Source organism: Echinops telfairi, unplaced genomic scaffold, assembly GCF_000313985.2.
Source record: "Echinops telfairi isolate 266 unplaced genomic scaffold, ASM31398v2 ScPeMD7_17;HRSCAF=63, whole genome shotgun sequence".
NCBI lineage: Eukaryota > Metazoa > Chordata > Mammalia > Afrosoricida > Tenrecidae > Echinops > Echinops telfairi.
In genome coordinates, this window is record NW_022103914.1 from 5,648,026 (window position 1) to 5,671,390 (window position 23,365).

At 40.8% G+C, this 23,365-nt stretch overlaps 1 protein-coding gene across 1 annotated transcript in view; it reads right to left on the reverse strand.

The window, feature by feature from the left end:
- Positions 1-17,220: 17,220 nt before the first annotated feature.
- Positions 17,221-23,365, reverse strand: part of RNF168 (ring finger protein 168) — a 34,525-nt gene continuing 28,380 nt past the window's right edge. The window contains exon 6 of the mRNA XM_004712329.2: positions 17,221-21,040. Within this exon, the coding sequence (XP_004712386.2) occupies positions 20,090-21,040 (951 nt within the window). The 3' untranslated portion in view covers positions 17,221-20,089. The remainder of the gene's footprint in view (positions 21,041-23,365) is intronic.

The window sequence follows — 23,365 nt, forward strand, 5'->3', positions numbered from 1 at the left end:
GCACAACTCAAAGGGGTGCTGTCCACAGAGGACACAGTGTGATTGGACTGCCCTGAAGTTGTGAATCAGGGAAGTCCTGGTCAAGGAAGAGAGGTGTTTCCTAGGGCAGACATAAAACCACGAGTCATAAAGGCAAAAAGTAATACATTTGACTCCATTAAAAATGAGATACTTCTGTAAAGGAAGGGGTGACAACAGGATTTGAACCCAGGCAAAAAATTTGAACCAACAGGATGGGAAGTGAGGTACAAGGCAACTACAAAAAGAGTTCAAAGAAGGAAAAATCTTCTGTTCCTTTTTGTTCCAGGTGGACCCAGCATTACTGCCACCAAAAGATATATTGTGGGGGATGGGTGTTAAGTTGTTCAGGGTTCAAAATCCCATTGCTGCTGAGTGGATTCTGATTCAGAGTGATTCTGTAGAACAGAGTGGAACTGCCTCTTGGGGTTTTTGAACCTTTTTATAAGAACAGAATGCCTCATCTTTCTCTTGCCGGGCGACTGGAGGGTTTGAACCACCAATCTATTAGTTAACAGCTCGATACTGAATCTCTCCTAAGATGTGCCTTCAAAATTCATTAGTCTGAATTGAGTCTAAATTCTCTTCCTAAATCAGTCACAAGCAAGGGCCATGAGATAGTATAACTAGTATAGTAGAGCATGTGGCTGTAGAGAGGAAGGTCCCCCAACCCCGCCCAAACTTTAAGAAGAAAGAAGGGAAGTGTTCAGATAACAAGTGTTCAGAATCTGCTCCATTTGTAAAACTTCATTGTGATTGATAAACTATTCCTCCACTTCCCTTTGTTCTGATTCTGTTCTTACTTAGAAATCTTCTGAGTAGTCCTGACCCTTGCCAAGTTGCTTGATGCCAGTAAAGTGGTAACTAGGAAAGAAGATACAAGTCACTGGAAACTTTATTTCCTAAAAACAAACAAACAAACAAACAAGTCTCTCTGCTGTCGAGTGGATTCCGACTCAGCAAGGTAGACTCATCCTCGTGGGTTTCTAAGACTGTACCTTTCTACAGGGGCACAAAGCCTCGTTTTTCTCTCTCAGAGCAGCTAGTGGTTTCAATTGGAATGATCACAATAAGCCCTGTTAATAATCTCCCACAACTGAATCCAATCAGTATTTCCCCCCTACACTTTCTCTTCCCCAAACCCATCAGGAAAAGTTGTTTGGTGTGAGTGACAAAGACGATGGCTAGAAGAACCATATTAAATGATTCATTGCACTGCAATATAAAAGCTATGTTTACACTATAGTGTAGTCTATTAAGGAACTCTTGTGGCACTGCCAGGTAAACATCAGACAAGGTCAGTGGTTCAAAGTCACCAGCCATTCAATGAGAGAAGAGTTACAGATCCTGTAAAGAGTTCATCTTGGAAACCCTCTAAAGTTACTATGAGTTAAAATCAACTCAATGGCAGTGGGTTTGATTTGAAGTTTTGGTAGCTTTATATAAAGCTTTGAAATATTGTGAGGCTGACTTAAAGATGGCACAGAGACATGAAGAGAGCACATATTTTTGGAAAAATAGCACCAGTCGACTTGCTCCATAAAGGGTCCTCACACACAAAAAAAGGGGTTCTCACAAACCTTCAATTTATAAAGACACAACATTTGTGAAGCTCCATCGAGCAATCACAATAAAACAAAGTATGCCTATACAACCTAATATACTGCTTTGATTGGGTCCTAGTTGTAAACCATTAAAATAAAGCTATAAAAGCCTGTTTCTATAGGAGATTTTAATATGAATTTGATGAGATAATAGTAAGAAATGTTAATTTTCTTATATGTGATAATGATGTAGTTATAGAAGAGCATTTTTTTTGGAAGAGTATTTCTAGGAGATGCATTCTGACTTAGGTATAAAGTACAGTATCCAAAAAAGGTACAGCATCTACAGCTTATTTTCAAATGTCTGAGCAAATAAAGAGTAAAATAAACATGATAAATTATTGATAAGTGTTGGATCTAAATAATGGGCACAGTGCACATTTCCTATGCCGCTTTTCAACTCTTTAATATACTTAAAATTTCTCATTTCAAATAGCTGAAAGACATTTTAAATTATAGTATTTTTTTTATTTTAAGAAGTTCTATTTCTACGTCAAATCTACTACTTAAAAATAAATTCTTTTACTTTGCAGGTGCTTTCAACCTATATTTTATTTTCTCTTATATTCTGTGTTTGGTAATTCCAGTACTGACCTCTTTACAATTCAGAACCTTTTGTCTGTTGTTTATACTGCTTCTCATACATGGTGTCTGGAGTTTTGTAACCATTATTTATTTATTTATTTATTATGGTGAGATGCTTATTTTTTTAGCAGGCCGTTCTTTGTGGGACTTCTTTGAGGTGTAATATGAAGATACATTTCTCTAGAGGGGGCATATCTTTGCTACCAGTGAGCTTTTAAACAGCACACTACATGAGTTAAAGTCAACTCCAGAGCTGTCGGTTTAGTTTAGGGTTTTGTTTGTTTTTAAAAATTTTTTTAAGTGGGTTTAGTTTTTCGTTAACCATACTGCAAGAATAGATTTGATGTACTGAACACTAACAACCAAAGACCAGACAGGTTGTGGGATGGCATGAAGAAAAAGAAAATAAACAAACAAAAAAATAAACCTACTGCCACTGAGTCGATTCCAAATTATAGCGACCCTATAGGACCGAGGAGGACTTCTCGCTAGAGTTTCTGAGGCTGTAAATCTACATGGAAGCATCAAACCTCGGCTTTCTCCCTTGGAACTGCCAGTGGGCTTGAACTGCTGATTTTGTGGTGAATAGCTCAACAGGTAAATGTTCAACAGGTAAAAATGTTCAAAGATCTGGCAGGCAGTAATCCTTTGCTTGTCCCCCTGCCCCCAGCACTTGTATTCCTGCCCTTTGCACATAGATGAGGGACGCTTGCCCCATGAAGGCCACAGGGCCACATTCCCTTAAAAGGGACAAAGAGGCATAACCATGCCTGTCCCCTGCTCATCAGAAATCAACAAATATTCTCTCAAAGGGGGTGGGGGTGGGGAATACCGGCATTAAAATACTTAAATATGAGAAACCAAAAGAACCTGGTGGGAAAAGGCAAGAAAGGAATTGGGAGTTTCTTGGGAAGGAAGAGTTTTCTCACGTTCGCTTGCCCATTAAAGGGCTTGGGGTATGGAGTTAACAAGGCTCACACAGTGAGTTTGCAGTGACACAGCTCCATGTAGATCTGCCGACGAAGTTTGAGCATGTCCTGTGGGGTGAAGCTGAATGGCTGAGACAGGGCCAGATGCTTGCAGAACGGCAACACAAAGGCACCACAGTCCCTGTCATGAGTCTACCTGCCCACATTCATTTTGAAGTAACCTTACCTGCCCTGGTGAAATCCAGTCGGTCTTTCTTCAAAGCCTCTGCCCGTAGATACTTGGCAACATGCTTAGGGCAGCGGCGGTTTAGATTGCGCTGCGAGTCAAAATAGGCAATGGAGCATCGCCCCAGGTCAACAGAAATGAGAGACCAATGCGCCTCCAGGTGGGTGGGTGTTAGCAACAGCTCCTTATTGAAGATGTCAACATTTCTGGTCCACCTTTTCACCCCATCATAACCCTTGGTATGGAGCTGATCATGGAAGAAACTGTTGAAGAAACGTACCTTTTCTGGGACCATGTCCATGATCAGGTCTCCATACATGTTCATCACCTGGTACTGGGGCCAGTTCTGTCCATATAAGGTCCCTAGGTCGTCTATGGTCAGCACATGCCACTTATAGGTCACTCAGAAGGCCCCTCCCCCCCCCATGGCATCGCCTGGCATCCTCTGGTAGGATTGGATCAGCTGCAGCACTAGGCCCTTCCTGGAAGGTGTGGAAAACTCCTGCTGGAAAATATCCTCTAAGTTTTCTACTACCTCATCAGTGCTGAGGGGGATGAGGCTACCGTAAGTTTGAAGGAATTCATCTGAGATGCTCTGCACACAGGTCACAGGCTTCTCCCTCAGTGAGCTGTGCAGGCCAGCTTTCTCTCCAGGACGCTCTGCCTCTTCCAAAGGGTCTCTTCCACAGCATCAGGGCTCCTCAAGAACGCAAAAGGTCAACAGTCTAAGCTGTACTGAAGACACTGGCGAAAAACAAGGCCCCAGGAAAAGGCGAATACTTATTGAAATATTTCTACAAATTGTATTTCCACAAACTGATGCAGTACTGGAGGCTCTCACTACTCTATGCCAGGAAATGACTAGTCAACTGAAGGAGAAGACACATATCCGTGCCCTTACCAAAGAGAATGGACCCCCCCCCCCAAAAAAAAATGTGGAAATTGTGGAGCAATGTTATTAACATTGCACACAAGTAGAGTCATGCTTGAGATAATTGAAAAGCCATTGTAGCACTAGCTCAACAGGGAGCTCCCAGAAACTGGCACCAGACGAGGACATGGAACGAGGGATACCATGGCTTGTGTCAGATGGATCTTGGTGGAAAGAATACCAGAAAGACGCTGACACGTGTTTTCTTGCCAATGCGAAGAGGTATGATAACACTGTGCAAAATGAGAATTCCAGGACACTTCATGGTACTCGTGTGAAACCTGTACATAAAGGCAGCCATTTGAACAGGACGAGGGGAGATGGCATGACTTACAATCATGAAAGGTGGGCATCCAGGTTGTATCCTTTCACCATAGGTACTCAGTGTGTATGCTGGATAGATAATCTGAGAAACAGGATTCCGTGAAAAGAGCATGGCGTCAGGACAGGAGAAAGCGTCCTGAACAGCGGGTCATATACAGAGGACAGAACAGTGCTTGCTGAAAGCAAGGCGGAATCGACGATAAAGAGCAGAGACTGCGGGCTTCAGAACAGCGACACCTCGACATGAAAAAAAGAAGAAAATCCTCACCACTGGAGCAAAAACAGCATCAGCGTGGAGGGAAAAAAAGATGGAACTTGTCAAGGATTTTGTTTCACTTGGACGCAGCAGACAAGAAGTCACGTGGCGCTTTATGGAACTGGGTGGATCTGCTGGAAATACTCCTTTAAAGCGTTAAAATGTGAAGATGTCACTTTCAGGATTGAGATGCCTCTGACCTCATAATTATGCAAAAGCTGGACACCGATTCAGGAAGACTGAAGAATTGCTGCATGTGAATATGGAGTTAGCGGAGGGTATTAGACAGAATAGGGACTGCCAGAGGAATGCACACATCTGTCTTGGAAGAAGTGCTGTCCGACTGCTCCTCAGAAGCACAAATGTGAGACTTCACCTCACACACCTGGGACATGTTATCCAGACATCAGGCTTCTTACAGTAGAAGGTCACTGAAAAAGGGGAAGTCCCTCAAAGAGATACGCTGACACTGGCTGTAACCAGGGACTCAAACGTGGCAATGATTGTGAGAGGGATACGGGATAGGGCCATCCTTCGTTTGTAGGGTCGCTATGAGTTAGAACTGACTTAATGGCTCTGAAAACGCCATCACCACAATGAGACCAATTTAAGCTAAATTGATAATGAGGGTTTGGGGGACCATATAGGTGATGTGAATTTGTGCTGTAAATCAACATGTCAGAGCTGGCCAGTGGCTGCAGGCTCTCAGAGACGATGTTACCAAGGCAACCATCCATGCAGCCCCTGATGGTGAGAGGGTGGGAGAATGAGACAGACTTCTGTTTCTCCTTTAACAGAAAGCTGCACTCAAAAGAGCATATAATCCATTACATCTTCTGAACTGCCTCCCATCCCTTCTCGCCAGTGCTCCACGACCACAGTCAGCACTGCTAAGCCTTGCAGAGAACCTGGAGAGGCGTCCACAGAGAAAGTGCTTTAAAAGCAGAGGCAGTCCTGCGCAATCCCAGGTAAGGTCACTTTTCCAACAGAATTTCCCCAAACTTTCTGGTTTTTAACACTTCTTAAAGTGGCTGGTAATCTACTAAGCATTGAAACTAAATTTCTACAAATAGTTTTATCTATGTTATCTAATAATTGCAAATAACAAAAATGTGTGTTGTTGTTGTCGCAAGGTGCCATCGAGTCAGTTCTGACCCATCGCAGGCTAGGTGCAACAGAAGGAAACACGAGCTAGCCCTCTGCCATCCTTACACTGGTTCTTCTGTTTGAGGCATCAAGGCAGCCATTGGGTGCATCCACCTTGTCCAAGGCCTTCCTCTTTTTTGCTGCCCTGACACTTTACCAAGCATCCTGTCCTTCTCCAGGGTTTGGCCCCTCCTGACAATGTGTTCAAAGTAGTTGAGGCAAAATCTCACCATTTTTGTCTCTAAGGAGCATTCTGGCTGGATTTCTTCCAAGAAAGATTTGTTTGGGTTATGTATATGGCTGCTAATGGCAAGGTCAGCAGTTTGAAACCACCAGGCACCTCGGGGAAAAGATGAGGCTTTCTACTCCCGTGAGGAGCCCTGGTGGCATAGTGGCTACATGTTGGGCTGGTAACTGAAAAGTCAGCAGTTCGAAACCTCCAGCCCAATGTGAGGGAGAAAGATGAGGGTTTCTACTCACATAAAGAGTTACAGTCTTGGAAACTCACATCTCCCCTGTCCTATAGGGTCGCTATGAGTCAGAATCGATTTGATGACAGTGAATTTGGCTTCACAAAAATGTAGACAACTTAATTTTCTCTTTGGTTCAATATAAAGAACTGAGATGATAAGTGGTCACATAATAATACATGTGAGAAGATTGATTTTCTCCTTGTTGAAAATTGCCAGTCATCCTGGCAAAGAAATGGATGGCCAATTAAGTTGAATGATTTGAGTAGTATTTCATAAAAGGATTCTTTACAAAAGTGTGAGCAGGGTGTAGAGGAAGCACAGGCTGGTACTTGGCCACACTTGACCCCACCTTGACCAGAGAGATCATGAAAACAAACCTCTTACCAGGACCTGGAAAGAGAAAGCTATGTCCTGGTCATGGAGACCTTACAGGAGCTATGACTTTCAGTTGATTGACACAGCCCACCATCTTGACTGGGGCAATCCTGCCAGGAATGAGCCAGACGCACACATACTCCCATTATACTCTCCTCCCACCCTCTGATTTCCTGCCAGGACTCCCCTTGGCATAACTTAGTGATAAACCAGAACACAAAAGAGTACCCTTAGTTTTTATGTCTTTGGGGCATGCTAAGGACATGGTTGGAAAGTAGATCTGGAGAGGCCAACAGAAGATCTGTGTTAAATTGATTAGTATGCTGATTAGGCATTGATTAGGTATCCTACAGTTTGTAATCTGATATGGTATTCCTTCATTTTCACATAACACTGATTTTCATGTAACAACCTTACCATGTTGGTGAGGAGTGAGTGTAGTAGGTATCTGTATTGTTTGGGGTAGCTATCTGTTGTGTGATGAGTTGTCACAAATTTACAACTTGAAATGACATATATATTATCTCACAGTTTCTGTGGGTCGAGAGTCTGGGTACAGTTCAGCGAAATCCTTGTTCAGAGTCTCACCAGGCTACCATCCAGGTGTTGGCCATGGAGAGGTTCTCATCTGAGGCTTGACTGGGAAAAGCTCCACTTCCCTACTTGTATGATTGTTGGCATATTTCCTTGCCAGTATAGTACCAAAAAATTCCATTTTTTTCTTGGCTGCTAGTTGGAGGCCATCTTCAGAATCCAGAGTTCCTTGTCACATGGGGCTCCCAAACTTGGCTCCAAATCCCAGTGGGAACCACCTGGGAAGCCAAAAAGATGCAGTGGGCGTGAAGGGGAACAGGAGAAGAGTGGGAAGTGCTGAGGTCCTAGAGGTGGCAGATGTCAGAAAAACATCCCAAGTCTTTACCGTCCGTCAGAAGACGAGGGTCCATTCTGTGTGGAACTCCCGAGAGCAGATCCGAGAATGGATAGATCACGGATGAGAGTTGGTAGGAGTAGCTGAGGGAGGTAGGGAGAAAGAATTACATAGGCTCAGTGGGGGCAGAGTTAAGTGAGGGCATCGGTCTAGAAGGCAGGGGCAGTTTCCGTGGTGTCAGATGTGTGTGATGAAGGGAAAGAAGGAAGTGGCCGGAGGCGAGAGTGCCAGAATCAGAATAGGAATCTAGAGCCTATATAGAAAAATAAGAATAGCCACGTGGGAGGAAGAGCAATGAGGGTTAACTTGGCCACCATCGGACCTCAGTAATTAAAGGAGTGTGCTACCGACACAATGGCTAGAATGCCAATGGAACACAATAGTAAATCCAGAAACAGATTCTGGGGTTTAACGGGAATTTAGTCTATGAAAAAGAAGCATCTCAAATTAGTGACCATAATCATGGACTTTAAAAAATTATGTTGGGAAAATTGGATAGATGGAGGTGGCAAGTATCAGGGCTTACCTTTTTTCTTACACCAGATGATGTCAAGTGGATTGAATATCTAAATGTTAAAAATAAGACCCACATGAACTGTACTTTAATGCAAATAGTGTGCACATTATACAATTTTTGGAAACTACATCACCCTCTCAAGCATTCATTTCCAAGGCATGTTATATGCATGGAGATGTTATATACAAAAATACAGCATTAAGGGTCTGTGTGAAAACCTTTATAGCTGCTGAGCGAGAAAACACTAACCCTTCTTCCACAAAAATCCAAAATTTGTTTCTTAAAAATCCAATTAAATTACATAAAATGAACTTCAGCATGTCCTACCCAGAAAAAACCCTTATAGTCAAAGGATGAGACCACCAAATGTTAGTTTACTGCTTAAGTGAGCAATGCATACTGGTGGTCACGTATATACTCAAGTATAAGCCGACCGAATATCAGCTGAAGCACCTAATTTTACCACAAAAACTGCATTAAAAATGTGCTCAATGGTAGGGTATGAACAAAGGTAAAGAAAGCAAGAGGAATTGCTGAAACCCTAGTGGGAACTGAGCATGATAGTGGGACAGGAGGAAAGTCAAAGGAAATAGAGGAAAGAGCTGGGAGGCAAAGGGCATTTATAGAGGTCTGGATAAAGACATGTACATATGCAAATATATTTATATAGGAGGATGGAGAAATAGATCTATGTGCATATATTTAAAGGTTTAGTATTAAGGTAGCAGGACAACATTGGGCCTCTACTCAAGTACTCCCTCAATGCAAGAATAGTTTCTTCTATTAAATTGACATTCTATGATGCTCAACTTCCCGGCACAACCACTGAAGACAAAGTGGGTGAATAAGCAAATGTGGTGAAGAAAGCTGATGGTGCCGGGCTATCAAAAGATATAGCGTCTGGGGTCTTAAAGGCTTGAAGGTAAACAAGTGGCCATCTAGCTCAGAAGCAACAAAGCCCACATGGAAGAAGCACACCAGCCTGTGCGATCACGAAGTGTCGAAGGGATCAGGTATCAGGCATCATCAGAACAAAAAAATCTTACCATAGTGAATGAGGGGGGGAGTGCAGAGTGGAGATCCAAAGCCCATTTGTAGGCCACTGGACATCCCCTTACAGAAGGGTCTCAAGGAGGAGACGAGCCAGTCAGAGTGCGATGTAGCAACGATGAAAAATACAACTTTCCTTTGGTTCCTAAATGCTTCCTCCCCACCCCCACTATCATGATCCCAATTCTACCTTACAAATCTGGCTAGACCAGAGGATGTACACTGGTACAGATAGGAACTGCAAACACAGGGAATCCAGGGTGGATGATCCCTTCAGGACCAGTGGTGTGAGTAGTGATATTGGGAGGCTAGATGGAAGGTGGGTTGGAAAGGGGGAACGGATTACAAGGATCTACATGGGTGAAGGGAAACGTCAGACAGTGCAAGATATGACAAAATAATCATTTATAACTTATCAAGGGTTCATGAAGGAGGGGAGAGAGGAAGAAGAGAAAAAAATGGAGAGCAAATGTTTTGAGAATGTTGAGGGCAATGTATGTACAAATGTACTTTACACAATTGATGTATGGATTGCGATGAGTTGTATGAGCCCCTAATAAAACGATTAAATAAATAAATAAATGTGCTAAAAAGCTCGGCTTCGCTACGAATAGATAGGATATATTCACAATGTGTAAAATGGACTGATACCTGATCTTAGGGAATGTGGTAGTGTTGACTGGGTTACAGAGGCAGGATAGGGTTGATATCAGCCATAGATGTGTGTTTACTGGTGAGACCATTGCTAATTACTTGATTTTCAAAGCATGAGGCTGTGATTGATTAGTTGATTTTCAGAGGGATTCAATGAACCAGTTGTCCTTGATTGATTAGACAGGTGTATAACCAGTTTGGGGTGGTTACATGTTGCCACGACTACAGGACAATCAGTCTTTTCCTAGAGTATGGGAACTTTATTCTCATGGGAAACTTTTTAAATAATTCATTACATACAAATGATCAATCTTCCTTATATATAAAGAGCTCCTAAAAATCAAGAAAGAAAGAAAAAAACAATGACCCAAGAGAAAAATAGAAAACACAAACAGTAAAATAAGTACAAATAACCCCAGGGCATTGCAGAAAAAAAGCAAAAGCAAAAATTCAACTTCATTCTAAATAAAGAGAAATGGCTTCCCTAGTAATTGTCCTCAGGACCCTGAAGGGGCATTCCATAAAATTAAGGTAAAATGTCAAAAATCAGATTTTGACATTTGAAGACACTGAATACAAAAGTCATCAACTTGAGAATATGTATTTTAGAAAAATGCATAGTTCTTTAATTTAAAATTTTTTTAATAAAAAAATATTTGTCTAAGTAAAGAGGTGTAGTTGGTCTAGCTATCACCATTTTGATTGATTTAAGAATCAGGGCTTTTGCTATTAAGCAACATTAAAATTGTCACTTTCCTTGCTAAAGGCCTAAGTCTTGGGTAAGTAGGCCTCTCATCTAATTTTTAGCCTGTGACCTGTTTTTATAAGTCCCAAAGGAAAGTTTGTTTTTAAGACCAAACTCTGAAAGCAAAGTAATTACTGGTTTAAAAACTCTCAAATTATTCTGAAAATAAACCAGTTAAATGCATATAAACTTTGTACAAATAAAATATTTAAATGTAAAAAAAAATTTTAAAAATATTTAAATGTAAATTTCGCTAGATTTATCAATAGGAATTACATAATTTGTTTATTATGTTTTTCCAAACATTCTTCAGATGTGGTTTATTTTTTAGAAACAGCTTTATTAAGATATAATTCATGTATCAAACAAATCACCCACTTAAAATATTCAATTCATGAGCAATTCGATGACTTTTAGTGTACTCACAGATATGTGTACTATTGTTTTTTAAAAAATAATTTTTATTGGGGGCTCCTACAACTCTTATCACAGTCCGTACATATATCCATTGTCTCAAGTACATTTGTACATACATCGCCATTATTTTCAAAGTATTTTCTTTCTACTTGAGCCCTTGGTATCAGCTCATACCCCCCGCCCCCCTCTTCCCCTCCCTGATTCCATGAACCCTTGATAATTTCTAAATTATTATTTTCTCATGTCTTTCACTGTCTTATATCTCCCCCCTACTCCCTTTCTGTTGTCCATCCCCCTGGGAGGGGGTTTAGATAGGTCATTGGGATTGGTTTCCCCTTTCTCCCCCCACCTTCCCCTTCTGGTATGGCTACTCTCAATATTGGTCCCACGGAGTTTTTCTGTCCTATATTCCGTGTTTCCAGCTCTTATCTGTACCCATGTTCATGCTCTGGTCTAGCCAGATTTGTAAGGTAGAATTAGGGTCATGATAGTGGGGGTGGGGTGGGGGTAGGAAGCATTAAAGAACCAGAGGAAAGCTGTATGTTTCATTGGTGCTACACTGCACCCTTACTGGCCCGGCTTCTCCCCACAACCCTTCTGTAAGGGTATGTCCAATTGCCTACAGATGGGCTTTGGGCCTCCACTCCGCACTCCTCCCTCCTCATTCACATTATGATTTTTTGCTCTGGATATTTGATGCCTGATACCTGATCTCATCCACACTTCATGATCACACACGCTCGTGCTCTTCCATGTGGGCTTTGTTGCTTCTGAGCTAGATGGCCGCTTCCTTCACATTTGCTTATGCACCTGCTTTGTCTTCAGCATTCGTTGTCGGGAAGGTAAGCATCTCAGAGTGTTGGATTATTAGAACAAAGTGTTCTTATGTTGAAGGAATACTTGAGTAGGGTTAACAGTTTTAGAACATTTTCATCACATTAAGAAACCTTGCATCTTTTAGCTACCACCCCCTACGCTTTTGTAGCTCTTTTCCACAGCCCTAACATCATTAGTTCTCTCTCTAGATTTCCCTATTTTGGACTTTTCATATGCATGGAATCATATACTAGGTGGTGTTTTATGAGTGGTTTCTTTCACTTAGATAATGTCTAGTGTGATCCTGAGATATTTTTTTGAGAATTTGAACTGCTTCCAATTCAATACACAATCTAATACAGTTGTTTGAATCACAACAGTTCTAAGTCTTTGAGGGTGGATTCTTCTTTTTTTTTTTTAATCATTTTATTAGGGGCTCATATGACTTAGCACAATCCATACATACATCAATTGTATAAAGCACATTTTTACATTCATTGCCCTCGTCATTCTCAAAACATTTGTTCTCCACTTACGCCCCCGACATGAGGTCATTTTTTTCTTCCTCCCTCCCCGCTCCCCTCCCTCTCATGAGCCCTTGATAATTTATAAACTATTTTTGTCATAGCCTGCCCTGTCTGATGTCTCCCTTCACCCACTTTTCTGTTGTTTGTCCCCCAGGGAGGAGGTCACATATAGATCCTTGTAATTGGTTCCCTCTTTCCAACCCATTCTCCCTCTACCTTCCCAGTATCGCCACTCACACCACTGGTCCTGAAGGGATCATCCGCCCTGGATTCCCTGTTTCCAGTTCCTATCTGTACCAGTGTACATCCTGTGGTCTAGCCAGATTAGCAAGGTAGAATTCAGATCATGATAGTCGGGGGGGCGGGAAGAGGGAGGAAGCATTTTGGAACTAGAGGAAAGTTGTATTTTTCATTGTTGCTACATCGCACCCTGTCTGGCTCATCCCCTCCCCGAGAGCCCTCTGCAAGGGGATCTCCAGTGGCCTACAAATGGGCTTTGGGTCTCCACTCCGCCCCCATTCACTATGGTAAGATTTTTTTGTTCTGATGATGCCTTATACTTGATCCTTTCGACACTTCATGATCACACAGGCTGGTGTGCTTCTTCCATGTGGGCTTTGTTGCTTATGAGCTAGATGACCGCTTGTTTACCTTCAAGCTTTTAAGGCCCCAGACGCTATATCCTTTGATAGCCAGGCACCATCAGCTTTCTTCACCACTTTTGCTTATTCACCCACTTTGTCTTCAGTGGTTGTGTCAGGAAGGTGAGCATTATGGAATGCTAGTTTAATAGAAGAAAGTATTCTTGCATTGAGGGAGTACTTGAGTGGAGACCCAATGTCCTTCTGCTACCTTAATACAAAACCTATAAATATAGGCACATAGATTTCTCCATCCTCCTATATAAATATATTTGCATATGTACATGTCTTTATCTAGACCTCTATAAATGCCCTTTGCCTCCCAGCTCTTTCCTCTATTTCCCTTGACTTTCCTCCTATCCCACTATCATGCTCAGTCCCCACTAGGCTTGGATTCTTTCACATATTAAAATCAACTTGATTTAGTATCTGAGTGCCTCTTGCTAGATTATTCCCTGAACCCAGTGTTTCTCAAAGTAAGTGATTGACCCTGTGGAGCACTAGGACAATTCAGGGAGTGTGCAAAAGCAGATACTTACACTTTATCCTGGATAAGGGCTCTAGTACAAATGTTTTCAATTGCCAGAGGGACACTGAGGTTGTTTTTTCTTAAAAAGGGGATAGCAGGCCCAAAGCTTGGGAACCTATTGTCTATCATATGGCTTTTTGTAATTTAGATATACACTGGAGTTTCTGCTCTAAGGTCTACTTTCACTTATTCAAATGCCTTCCCTTCAATAAGCAAACTAAATCTCACCTGATGATCTATCTCCATTCTTTTTGTGGTGTATGGAATTCAGGGATCGTGTCCGAGGGTGTAATTTCATGTGGAGGAAATTTCAGAATGGGTTCTTAGCATCCTTGTGGGGGAGAAATCAGTTAACCTGCAAGGGTTTGAGGCATGTGGCTTTAGGTGACTCTCGTCTAGCATAATTTTATGTGGAGAAAATTTCAGAATGGGTTCTTAGCATCCTTGTGGGGGAGAAATCAGTTAACCTGCAAGGGTTTGGGGCATGTGGCTTTAGGTGACTCTCGTCTAGCATTGGTCAAGATGAGAATACTAGAGTATGTGTATAATTAGCACAATAGAAAGTTAACAATTAGGAAGATATTCTACAGGTGCTTGAGAAGTCTCCTCTCCCTTTCCCCTCCATGCATTCTCTATGGATTGACAACCTCTTCTGGGTATTTGTAGGATCTTCTCATACATAGCACTCCATCTGGTTGGGATAGGGCTTCACAGGTTTCTTACTTAGAAATACCAAGATGTCTTAGTCCCAGAATCCATGAAAGGAAACCTATACTTGCCATAGTGTTGAACTCCAAATCAATCCTTCAAAACTGTTCTGTGATATAAGAAACGTTTCACCAGACCCCATTGCCACTTTGCTATTAAGTTCTAGTCATAAGAAGTACTAGAGATGAAAGGAAAAGAGAGTCATTTCCTGTTTTTTTTGCTGCTTGTCAGCATTGCCACAGCAGCGGTAGTCAACTCCAGCCCAATTCTTTCAACTCTTTTCTAGACTTCACCTCACTGCCCTTTCAAAAGTACTAGCAACAGCCATAGGAGTTTCCCTCAGAGGTCTGCATATCTAGTCTGTAGGGCCTGCCCTCCCTACAGCCTCAGCTCCTGTTTCTTGTTTTACTATTAGGAGCTCTTACAATTATAAGCTCCTATATTCTTAAATTCTTCCCTTTTATTTTCCAGCAGAGGGTGGTAGCCACCTCCTGCAGTTATGATCTTTGGGTTATCCCAGCATCCTCTTTTGCTTCGACACCTGTGCAGCCAATTCTCTATACGCAATCGTCTTGGAAAGGAAGATAGCAACAATGAGGGGTGACAAGTGCCAGAAAGGAAAAGGAAGGTGGAAGGAGTACAAGGCCACAGCAGCTGCACAGGCAACATTCTCCCGACGCCAACATGGGAAAAGAGGCCTAAGGAGGTGCAGGTAACAAAGCAAGACATGGAAGCAGTAATGACATAGGAGTAGGAAGGCAAACAATTCAGGGGTGGCGGGGTATAGGGTTCAAGTAGCCATCTTCTCAGAGCACGGTGGCTTAGATTTAGATGAGGGATAAGGGGTTTGTCTCCACTGAATGCCTAAAGCTAAACAAAATTAGCTGGCCATGCCACAATAAAGGGGTTTGAAAGTGATCAGGCACATTAGACACCTATGGGGACGTTCCAAAGGTGGGCACGTGCAGATGAGTCACCTGGGGATGCACACTAGAAATCAGCAACACTATGTCATACACACACCTAAACTCAGCCACTATGATACCCTCAACCACGCCCTGCAAGTGGGGGGAGAAGGGGGGAAAAAACACCACCACCCCCCCCCACAAAACACAGAGGGAGGACAACAGCAGCAAGGGGAGGAAAGCCAGGAAGTCTCCGAGGAATCCCGAAAACAGACGACTCAGTGGACAGAGCCTGCCACCTCATCAGACCCGACTGGAAAACATTCATAAGGGTCAGCAGACAGACCTCATGTCTATCTGGTACAAGATAGGGAGGATTGTTTACAATCCTGAGGAGAGACAACTGGATGCCCGGTTCCAGGAGACATGGGAGGAGGTGGTGGGAGAAAGGGAGGGGTGAGCCAAGAAACCCAGGGGCAAGGGAACGAGATCTAAAATCAGTGGGGAGGAGGTTGTAGTAATGAGCTAGTCTCTGAAACCCTCAGGGTCACTACATCAGCATCAACTCCCTGGCAATGACTTTTTTTCTGTACATGTCAGTTTCAGTGGTTCCCAACTTATGCAAGAAGTACTAGTTTAATATATAGTTCAGTTCTTTAGGATCAAATGGCTGTAACCCTATGGAGGAATCCACAGGTCCCTGGTATGGTTTGCAGAACCCTGCTCTCCCCACCTAGGCCCTGGGGGCGAGTTCTTCCCACTCATCTTTGGTCTCATCAGAACCATGAGCTTGATAAAATCTTTCACAGGCTTTTTTTTAGCTTCTGACCTGAGCAGATTCAACCCTGCAATTATCTTGACAGAAAAACCAGGCATGTACCTGACAGCTCTCAAGTCTCTAACATTATCATTCCAGTTTATGGGATCTCTTAAGAATTCTGAGTTTCTGTTTACCAACATCATCCGAGACTTGTCCTGTACCCAAAGCACACATAACACAAAGGAAAAGTGGGTGAAACATTAAGTTTAGCTCTCAGGAGCCTCTCCTCTCTATAATCTCAGCCTCTTTCATCTTCATTGTTTCGGCCACACTCTGATGCTTTTATAGTTGTATCTTAAGGCAAGATAGGGAGGGAAAGGGATTTGGGGAGTAACTAATGAAGACAGGAGGGGGAGGGAGCACTAGAACAGACTGTGATTGCATAACTCATCTTAAAGGCCATTTACCCATGGGGGAGGGGGAAAGCTCTAAGGTTGATGTGGGGGTGACTGTATAATTCTCCATGATTTAATTATTGAATGATACATGTAAATTACTTGCCAACAAAGTGGTTGGAGGGGAAAAAATGCTTATCCAGCTTTTCTACATGTCCACAGTGGGGTCTGCTGCAAGCTACTCCATTCTACCTGGCAAATGTTAAATTTCGCTTTTCAAATGATTTTAAAATAGTATATTACAGCTAAGTTAAACAAAAATCCATAATGCTGATCACTAGCAAGTTTTCAAGCAGAAAAACTTTCTTGGATAGGATTCTAATACCTACAGGCAGAGAAAGGCCATCCAGAGTGGTACAAGCCGAGATGCCTCATTTCCTTATTTGCAATGTTTTTTAAGAACATTTAAATATGCAAGATAATACATCCCCACAATTCAAAAAGTATAAAAAGACAGATAATTAAACTCTTCCAGCAACCCAGCTGTCCTCCTTACTGGCAACATTATGCTTTCTCCTTCTAGGGATATTTTATCCAAATGCAGTAAAACCTGCAAAAGTCAGAACCCATGTAAGGTGGAAACCTGTCATAGAAGAAAAACTATTATCCATTAAAACAAGTGATAGGGTAGTGGTAAGACTGTCCCTTTCAAAGGTGTAGAACTTGTGAGACCTGGAAAAACAAGGCACTTGCATCTCTCAAAGGTTTCAAAATATACATATATATTTAAAGACATGTAGTTTTACTGGACAACAGTTGCACATCACACACACTATTTTCAATCTTGTATTTTTTAACAATGGGCTCAGGCATAAGAACAATGATAAGGATTGTGCAGGATCGTACAATGCTTCATTCTGCTGTGCACTTACGGGTCAGAGCCAACTCAATGGCACCTAGAATTTTTCATTTAACTCTATTTAGTTTCAAATTCATAAACTGCTTTTGTTATTTAAGGCTGTATAATACTCCATTGCACTATCATTTCTCTAATGCCTACTGGTGAACATTCAGGCTGTTTTGACACTATGTGATTACAGACACTGCTCTAACAGAGGTTTTTCTGTACATGTCATTTCTACACACACGTGAAGACACCTTCAAGGGATTCCTAGAGGCAGAACTGCAGGACTGCTGTTTCCATGGGCTTTGATTATGGATCAAAAAAGGGAAAAAATCCTTCACAACTTCACTATGTCCAACTGTGAGCATTTTTGTTTTTATTGTGGTATAATCCATCTTTGAAGGTTATAATCCTTGATCTTCATCAATTCAGTACGTCAAGTCCTTTCAGTAAGCCGAGTTGTGCCACCTGCGTATCACAGTCCTGAAGCCACATTCTTTTCATATAGTTCAGTTTCTCAAGCCTTATGCAGCATACAAATTGAGTAAACATGATGCACACCTTTTAAACCATTATTTTAAACCATGCAGCAATCCCCTTGTTCTGTTTGAGTAACAGCCGCTTTGTCTGTGTACTGGCTCCATATAAACAAAATTAGTGTTCTAGAATTCCCACTCTTTTCATTGTTAGTCATGGTTTGTTATGAGCCACATAGTTGAATGTCTTGCAGTCAATGAAATACAAGTGAACCCCTTTCTGGTAGTCTGTTTTCAGTTAAGATACATTTGATACCAGCAATGATTTTCCCCCTGCTTTAAAAGAAATTAAGCACTTTGTGGTCAGTTGCAACTATGTCTTCCCCATTTTGCAAAGCTTTGGAATTAGCCATTTTAAAAATGCACACTCTTACTAAATTTTATGTACTCAATTTTTATTTTTCATAATTATTTTAATTTTCAAATTCTCAATCTATGCACAGCATTTGTACACCTTGGTAATTAAACATTCTCATATCTGTACTACAAAAAATAAGAGAAAAAATTAGCAATACAGTCTAATGACCGACACAAGCATTTATTTTCTTGTAAAAAGGCATACATAAATGGTAGGAATAGCAAAAAAGACTTATTGAGAAATTAAATTTAACTTTAAAATCAACTTTAGTCAAGAAGACTTCTCTAGACAATTAAGTGGTTAAATGCATAAATTCTAAATACACCACACTGTGGGCTGTATTTTCCTCATTTTTGGTCAGCTATTATTCTAGGATGATTTAATTGGATAACTTTTAATTTGAGGAATACCACCATTACCCTAAAATATAAAGTGATGTTTCCTAGGGAAGTATGGCTTGATGAGAATCTTGAATTTCTGACTCAACTTCATTCTACTATAATCTTTTTTAAAAGGCAACTTTTTTTCTGACAGAGCAAACTAAAATTTTATAATTATTATTAGAATTCTACCCATAATTACCCAGTCAGTATTGAAGAAAAATGGTTAACATTAATAAAAATATTGACAAATTGAAGCTAGAATTAGCTCTAAAATATTTTATTTTTCCATTAAATGGATGGCTAGGTAATCAGCAGAAATGCTGTTAAAGACTGCTGTATTTTGGCAAAAGTGGTTCAGATTAATGAAACAGTCTCTACATTTTAAATTTCTCAAAATGAAATCACAACTTGATTTAACTTCTAGGGGCAAGACAGGGCAAAACTGAAGTAGCACACCTTCTATTTTTGTCCATAAACAACTAAAAATAACCATCAGTACAAATGATAATATAAGGAAATAGACACATGGTTATGTCACAGGCTTCCCAACAAAGGGTCTTGCAATACAACCCTCAGAACCACTCCATTTTTCCTGGAATAGCAGACTACGAGAATTTTCAAATACTCAATCATTTTAATTTTCACACTACATACCATTCTGTGAAAAACTATGAAAAACTCATGTGTCTTCTGTGCCATTCAGCAAAGAAAAGGACAAAGGAGAATACTATGCCAAATTATACCTGCTATTCCATTCGGTGCCCAGTCTTTGATCATGTATTGTGATCCAATGCTCTCAAACTTGATCTAACCCACCCGGTCTCACTCTAACTCAATATTCCTTTGCACCAAGAGTCTAATTTCCTTTCTGTCAAACAATTTCCTATTTTCCAGAAGACTAATAATTTTATGGTTTGCCACTGATCCTAATACTTCATAATTCAAAGAAAATGTTATAATGCTTAAAATTTAATTATAGTAGAAATGGAAGTTTGATTACGTTAGTGTTAAGAGAAGTTGCAGTGCAAGTGCTCAGTAAATATAGGGGAGATGTAGCAAGAAAATGTACTTTGTAAACCCTACTTGGGTTCTTTAACTACTTTATATAGTCTTGCTTTGATCACTAGTCATGACAAAAAGGCAAGCATTTTTTGAGGAAGAGATAACCGAAGATATCTTGGAACTGACAAAGGTATTTTATAACTATAATAAAGGAATGTCCGACTCGGTACATCAGTTAAAAATGTAAAAGATTGGGACCCTTATTGATCATACTGAGCTTTGGAGAAACACATTAGTATATTCTTCCCTTGTAACTGCAGTCCTTTAAGTAAGGACAATGGACATAAATCCAGAGAGAACGCTTACCTATGAGATTCTATACCGAATATGCCAGCATCACAATCCAGCATTACCAGATCACAAAACACACCACACTTTACCCGTGCATTACTTTTGGTATCTCTGAAACATTTGAAAAATACTTTTCTGTGAATTACTAGACTGTAGGGAATGGGCCTTTTTTGAGACATTACAATGAGCTCTGGCAGAATTTGGTGTCCTCCTTCCATTAACTGTAACTGAATGTTTCAAATCTATCTTAAGAGGTTGCCAGTTTTCATCTCTTAGGCTTCTCCAAGATTTTGAATGTTCTCTATCAGTTTGTGTCTTGAAGGTCCTATCGTCAGAATTCTTCTTCTGCCCCATTAGTAGTTTGTCTGGAGAAAAGGATGCAGCACGTAACTGATACCCACCTGGGGATCCTTTTTGCCGGTTGAGCACCATTTCTTCTTTATCCACCTCTTTCTGAAGTTGTAATGCCAATAACCTGTCCTGTTCTTCTTGTTTATGTCTTTCAAAAAGTAGATGCTCCAACTCAATCAGTTTCTGGGTCAAGTTGATTTCTGTTTCCTCTTGGTTTGGGGATGTTCTCTTTCTTTTTGCAGAAAAGCATGGATCCTTAACTGCTTCAGAGGGAGATTCCTGGTTTTCACTTTTGGAAATATCCCTACTACTGATTGGTAAGCTGGTTGCTTCATTTCTTGTCTCTACTGTGCCCTTACCAGTGATCTGTGTCGTGTCAGAGAGATCGAGCCCGCTCTCTATGTCACCATACGCTTTAACTGCCTCTTTTCCAGAGCGGGGAATTCTGATCTTAGGTTCCTTATGATTTACGGCATATAACTCTTTATCATGATTGAGTGGTCGTCTTGTTTTCACTTCTCCTTCAAGACACCATTCTGCACCACAGGCACTTAACTGAGGCATAGAAGACTCGAATGAAGATTTTGCATTCTCTTCTTCACTTTCACGGTCCATCTGCGGAGAAAGTGTTGGCATATCTTCTTCAAATTCTGTGTCTTGACACACAGGGCTCTTCAAATCTCCACGGTCAGTTTCCTATAGAAAAAATGTAAAGTCTGAGTGAACGAGGAAAAACACTAAGCTACAGTAAATAGGTCTAATTACATTACTGTCATAGCTGGGTTGTTATAAATTATTTATCAATAAAGTATATAATACTTTAATAATTCTTGCAGTCTGTATGGCAATCTGGATTGAGGCACTACTTCACTTTACTCTTGCAAAAGCCAATATATTTAAACCCACAAACTAGATTATACATAAGAGGTCAACAAACCAAACCAAACTCACTGCCATTGAGTTGATGACGACTCATAGTGACCCTACAGGGCAGGGTAGAACTGGGTCTATGAATTCTGAGATTATAACTGTTCACAGGAGTAGAAAGCCCCATCTTTCTCCCAAGGAGTGGCTCGTAGTTTCAAACTGCAGACCTTTCAGATGGCAACAGAATGAATAACCAGCACACCACCAGTGTTCCATCATATGCTAAGTAGCTGGTACTCAAACCTGACCTTTCTTTCACTTTATAAATTTCCTCTAGCCCAGGAGTGTCCCTTTTCTATGCTATTTTGGGCTATATTTCTATGCTGTATCTTGCATTTTGTTGAAGCTTATATACTCATTTGGAGAACACTTTTTCTTGTATTTACAAGAAAAAACAAACCACAGATTTACAAAGTATTATTGTAATATAATTACCAAAATATTTTTAAAAAACCTAATCCGTGATCATGTACACTATTAATATATTAAATAATATCTAATAGTAAGTCTAATATTTCAAAGTTGAGATGAGTGTAAGTGGTATTTCTATGGATGACAAAGTTACAATTACTATCAACAATACTATGGCTTATTGTCTATTTATAATGAAAAAAAAAATTGTAATATTAGAAGTTTGTGAAAGTAAGAAATATGCATTGTCCCATTCAATTTCCTATGTTCTTCATGCAATCTAACCAGACCATGCTACAAATCTGATTTTTCCCACTTACATGTCTTGGGTAAGCCAAGTCCTAGGATTAGTTTTAACCACAGCAAAACCCTTAAAAGAAAGGCTTAAATGCAGGTGTTCCTCAGAGCCAACATTTCTTGATGAAGCACCGACACTTGTTCTGCTTTGCATTCCTCAATCCTGAGTGTATTTCGCACGAACAAATAGTTTGAATTGACCAAATTGGATGCGTCTAAGTTTTGCTGTGATTATGAATACCTGGGTTGGAAAAATATTCCAAACCCGCAACTCCCTCAATTCGTATGATCCAGATTATCTGGACTTCAGTCTTCCATCTTCTATCTCTAGTTGAGGACCTTTGGGCAAGACTCTTAAACTCTTTGTACCTCAGCTTTCCCTCTAAAATGGGGATAAAAAACCTACCTTACAGAGTTGATAAGGTAATACATACAATATCTGGTAGATTAAAAATGGACAGTAAATGTTAGATCTATCAACCCCCCTACCTAGCTGAGCTAAAAAAGAGAAAACTGTGTGTTCTCTTTCTACGTAGGAAACCGACCTTTTTTTATTTTCTTGGAAAGCAGATAAAAGTGGATTATCGGTTATGTTGGTAGCCATGTAGCTTATGGTAAAAATGACCTCTGATTTCTAGTGCCTGAAACTGTATGAGAATTATGAATGTTCTATGACGGGAAGCCGTATCTTTGGGATTCTGTCAGATATAATTCTTTTGACTGTGTGCTATGCCAGAGCCCCTAGAAACTATACCCAGGGTGGTGATAAGAGATAACTGACTCTCAGGTGGCAAGGGGATTCTAGAGGAGGAAGGCTATGTATGGTCTCACGCCTTGCCTGTCACTGGGAACTCTGCTGTGAGGGCTCGCCAGATGTCCAACCTGACCCTGCCGTGCTGTATTTCCCAGCCTGTACTCTCTTAAGGAACAGGTGCTGTTCCACTTTGCGAGTTTGATTATCTAGGTCAGGGACCAGCAAACTACAATGAACCAAAGCCTGCCTGCTACCTGTTTCTGTAATTTTTTCTGGAACAGATAGGTTAACTTAGTTAATGTATTGCCCATAGATACTTAAGTACTACAATGGCAGAGACATCAAGAATCGGCTAGTTGTGACAAAGACAGCATGGACTACAAAATCTAACATATTTAAAGAGTGGGCTTCAAACGTTTGTGGAAAAATGAAATTGTGGGAAGACAATGAAAATTTTTCATGAACTTTCTGAAACGCCTTTGTATATCTGGACCTTTAAAGCGAGTAAGTAATGGCTAAGATGACTAAGAAAGGGTGCTCAGCTTATCACAGTGACTTACAACAATTGTACATATAGACAAAGTAAAGTTGGCAAATGGTTTGGTACTTTATTTTCACCACAATTGAAAAGG